The sequence below is a fragment of the Gavialis gangeticus genome, unplaced genomic scaffold (genome assembly GCF_001723915.1).
Source record: "Gavialis gangeticus isolate Ggan-Ray unplaced genomic scaffold, GavGan_comp1, whole genome shotgun sequence".
NCBI lineage: Eukaryota > Metazoa > Chordata > Crocodylia > Gavialidae > Gavialis > Gavialis gangeticus.
Genome location: NW_017729001.1, coordinates 31305318 through 31309888, shown reverse-complemented (window position 1 = coordinate 31309888; position 4571 = coordinate 31305318). Strand labels below are relative to the sequence as shown.

Genomic DNA, 4571 nt, shown 5'->3' with positions numbered 1-4571 from the left:
CAGCTGAGGCCTCTTCCAACCCCCATTAGCCTCACCCCGTCTTCTGGTCAAAACAGTAAGCATAAAACATAAAGCCCCTGGGCTACAACATAAAAACTAGACCATCCAGTCGAACAAAAATCTACTCCCTACTAGGGAGCAGGGGAAGAAGGGCTCCACCAACCTCAGCAGTGACCAGGGGATGCTCTCATGGCTAGAGTCCTCCCCTCTGTCTGTCTGAGCTGAGTCCCTGCTTCCACAGCTGCTGGAGAGGGACTGCCTTCCTGGCCTCCTACCTGGGCTTAAGAAGGGATAAGCCCTGCCCCTTCCTGGTCAGCTGGTTTTACCAGTTGTCCTGGCAACCAGCACCTGTGCAGCCCTGGTGACTGGCAGCTGAGCCTCCCCCTTTCTGCCACTAGGGGACTCCCCAGAGCAGTCCCCGCTCTCAGGCGCAGGGCACCTGAGTGCACTGCCACACCTGCCTATAGGAGTTACAATCATGTTAACCAGAAACATGAGAGAATCAGAGCCATCATTAAGTACCATGAGCTGATCTTTTTTCCCCCTAGGAGCAAGCATTCTTTCTCTCCTCTCTCCAGCAGCCTTTGGAAGTTATAGAGGAAAATATTAAAATATATTCCAAAAATCAAGATAATTGTACTGACCATTGTTTCCTTTTTGCGCGGTTATAGTCCATTTTAGTATGTACCTTTTGTATAGACTTCAGCTTCTTAAACAGGAGTTAACAAAGCTCATTTTAGACTCAATTTAAAATAGCTCCATGAGACTTCTCAGAACAATAAGTATAGCTCTTCAGCCCACTTCCTGAATAAATTACCCCGATTTGAGTGCTGGTTCCTGATTCTTTGAAATTTGCATCAGCAGTCACCTAGAACTGCTGTTTCTCATTGTTCTTGCACACAGTGTACATTGCTACCTATTTATAGGTATTTATATATATTTCAGAAAGGTCTAATAATGAGTTTCTGAATGACAGTTTAATCCCCGGCTGTGAATATTCTGGCCCTGTTAACTAGAAAGGCATAAAATTAAGCAGTATATATTTTTTGTCAAGATCTTTTGTGAGATGTGGTAAAGGATTTTCAATGACCATGAGTGGTTAGGGCTTTGGTATTACGTGGCACTGCGCATGTAAACAGCTGTGTTCCTGCAAGGATTGTAGCAGCTCGTAAGATGAAGTGATCTTTGTGACCCTAAAGAACAGACAGTTATCACTCTGTTATAAAGCTTACGACTTCCTGCCTATCAGGTCAAGTCTACTTAGAATCACTTAAAACCCCCCAGAAAAATAGGCCTCTGGATTACGTATAGTCTGTGGCCATTTTTGTTCGTTTTGATAAACTACTTCCCCTGCTCTTGACTATTTTTGCATTATCTACTCACTTTATCACACGAGTCACTTCTGTGTGTTCAGGTCAACCTGACAGTATTTCACTGGGTATTGCGGTGTCCAAGTGTAATATCTGCTAGCCACTGAGGTACATGGGAAGCCTAACTTGTCAAACAAACTTGTGCAAAACCAGCTTCTGGCATGATCTTCCCTCAGGATGCTGGTAGCCTACATGTTTCTAATTCCATCCCCTGTCTCTTCTGCATTGTGTATAGCTAATTCTGAATTTTTAGAAGATGAATTATAATTTCACTGCTCTTTTAAATCCGGGCACCTCATTTTCTCCTGGCCTCCTTGCAGCTCTCTCTACAGTCAACCTAATTCCAAGCAAAAAGAAGCATTACATATCTTTCAGTCTCTCTGTAACACATTCTTCATTGTGCTATCTGAAGCCAATTGGATACCTTCCAATTTGTCACCTTACCTCTTACATCATTTTCATCAGATGCCCTTTATCTCCACTAGCTGCCTCTTATCTTTCTTCAAACTTCTGCTGCCACTACTCTCTTTTCTGAAATAGTTGGTGAAAGGTGCCCAAGTACCACTAATTACTGTTCTTGGTTACTGGATATGCAGTATGAAATGGTAAGTTTTTTTATAAGGCTGCATAAATTATCTTCAAACCAGATTATTAGAAGTATTGCATCTATGACTTTCCCTTTGCCACAATAACATATGCATGTGAGAACTTTTAAGATAATGCTCTTGGGACTGACTTTGTTGAATCTGTGTGTCTTTTTATTTTTTATTTTTTAAATCCACAGAGGTGACAGCCAGCTTTGTAGTCAGGAAGCAGCTATATATTCAATTGATGTTACAGCATACCCACCTGAAAGGATATTTAAATTAATTGACCAATTCAATCCAAACATTTTCTGTATTCAAATTGTAAACTGTAAGTAGTCCTATATTTGTTATGCCTTCTAAGCCTGCTTTTTTACATCCTTTGGTTATTAGAAATTAAGACCAAAACTCCAAGTAACATACTGTTTGCCAGAAGACTGATTATCCTCTACAGTGGTGGAGGGTGGGAAGGAGGTGCTGATGATATATTCCTAATCCTGGTAAAACTCCAAGAGGCACATCCAAGATGTTTTGCTTTTATAGAGAGTCACTCTGTAGAGAAAATGGGATTGGCTCTAACCGCTGATGGCTGAAAACTTCTATCACAAATGGTCATGGGAGAGAATTTCAGTCAGTAGCAGGTCTAACTGCAACTAGTGGTAACTTGACAAATCTTTCCAGGTCTGTCTTGAAGGAGTTTGCAAATAAATCAAAAAGGATTGGTTTTTCATACCCTCGTGACTGAAAGTCACTTGACAACCATGCATACTTTCTAGCAAGTGTGAATGCTAACCAAAATGTTTTTGGCGTGTTTGGTCATAGAAGAAATTTTGGTCTTAGAGACCTCAAAATTAGAAAAGCATTTGAGCATGTCCTTAAACTTCAGAGCAAAGGGTTAGGTGCTTTCTTGAATAGAGCCAACTTATGGTTGAAAAACCTGCTTCTTGGAAAACACTGAAAAATGGTCTTCCACTTTGGCATTTGGGGTTCCTATTTTTATAATATCTAAGAATATGTTCCTAAGTCCATAATAGACATGTATGTTAAACACTATTTCTGTAACTTGTTCTAAAATTTTCTTTCTACAATGTTTTTGACAGATAAACAAGCACTGTCTTTTATTCCTCCTGAAACGCCAACAGCTCAAAATTTTGATCACTTGCTTGAACAGTTTGGAGGTGCTGCTTTCAGTGCTGAATCTGATATTTTGAATACTGAACTGGATGCACAGAGTCCCTTCTTCTATTCAAATGAAACAGCTAGATATGAGGTAAGAATAATCTGGTTTGTTTTTCATTTACAGTTTCAGATATCCTTGTTACTATGATGCCATAATGCCTTTCTCACTACTGCATCGTTTGATAGTTGAATGAACTTGAAAGTGGAACTATTTTTTCTGAAAAAAAATGCAGTAGATTTTATTGTCCTTCATTAAATATAAACATGTCAGTGCTAGAAGACTATATTGCAGCATTTAGCATTACATCTTCTTAAAAACCAAAGTGGATTTTCAACATCTGGGAAGCATGTGCACTTTCCTTGTTTTATAAGTGAGGAGGAAAAACATAACTGAAAGGGCTATTGCAGTCTAGTTACTGGGGCTTATCTATTAATTTGTAACTGCAGACTTCTAAAAAGTGCGTTTTATCTATTGTCTTCGAGGATATTTGTTGTTGCTTGTGGGGGTTGTTTGGTTTGTTTCTCTTTTTTTTCAAATTACTCAAGATATTTTGGAGGGTTACCTAGGATTATAACAAATGTTTAGTTTAGCAGTAAATACTACAATTAAATATCATCTTGACTTAGATATTTGTGAATGGAGAAGTTTAGTTGCTTGGAAACAATAGTGGAATCAAACAACATTCTGAGTTCTGCTAGGATAAGTTTTTTACAAAGTTTTCTGTGAACTGGACATAAACCTGCATGCTTGGGTCTGTCTTTTTGTTTGGCAGTATGGTGTTCCTATACAGACAGCCGATGCGTTTCTGAGACTGCCCAGTCCTACTGTCTCCTCTCAGTGCTCTGATGCTAATCCTGCAGGTTGGCGAATATATTTGAACTCCTGTGTATCTTTTCTTGACTGTATTCTTATCCTGCTACTTCATTTTATAGATGAATCAAATGAATTAGCATGGTTACTTTTGCAAAGCTGGATAAAATCTTATTAAAAAATGTTCTTCAGCTGCTTTAGTGCCTTTTGCAGCTCATTGAGAGGTACCTGTGTTGCAAGTGCATTAAGGGTTGCATGTAAATACTTTGGGGTCCTGTCAAAGGGTTCTTTAACCCATTCTGGAACTAGTAGAGCATGGATGCAGTAGAGTAGCATGCCACCTGCAGCTTTTACAAGGAGTCTTAATGAAGCCAATGAGGTTCCTAGCACAGGTGAGCATTATTTGACAAAGAAAGAACAGCAGGATTAGGCCCCAGAGTTATATCCCTATTAATTGGAAGGTAGCAAATGTGGTCCCCATCTTCAAGAAGGGGAAGAGGGAGGACCCGGGCAACTATAGGCCCGTCAGTCTTACCTCAATCCTGGGGAAACTCTTTGAGAAGATCATCAAGGAGCACATTTGTGATGGGCCGGCATCAGAAATGATGCTCAGGGGCAATCAGCATG

General features: G+C 39.9%; 1 protein-coding gene across 2 annotated transcripts in view; it reads left to right on the top strand.

Moving 5' to 3' along the window:
- Positions 1-4571, top strand: part of TCTN1 (tectonic family member 1) — a 31236-nt gene that overhangs the window by 7372 nt on the left and 19293 nt on the right. For both annotated transcript variants that reach the window (XM_019507247.1, XM_019507246.1), the window contains exons 2-4: positions 2155-2285; positions 3055-3224; positions 3907-3994. In XM_019507247.1, the coding sequence (XP_019362792.1) occupies positions 2155-2285; positions 3055-3224; positions 3907-3994 (389 nt within the window). The remainder of the gene's footprint in view (positions 1-2154; positions 2286-3054; positions 3225-3906; positions 3995-4571) is intronic.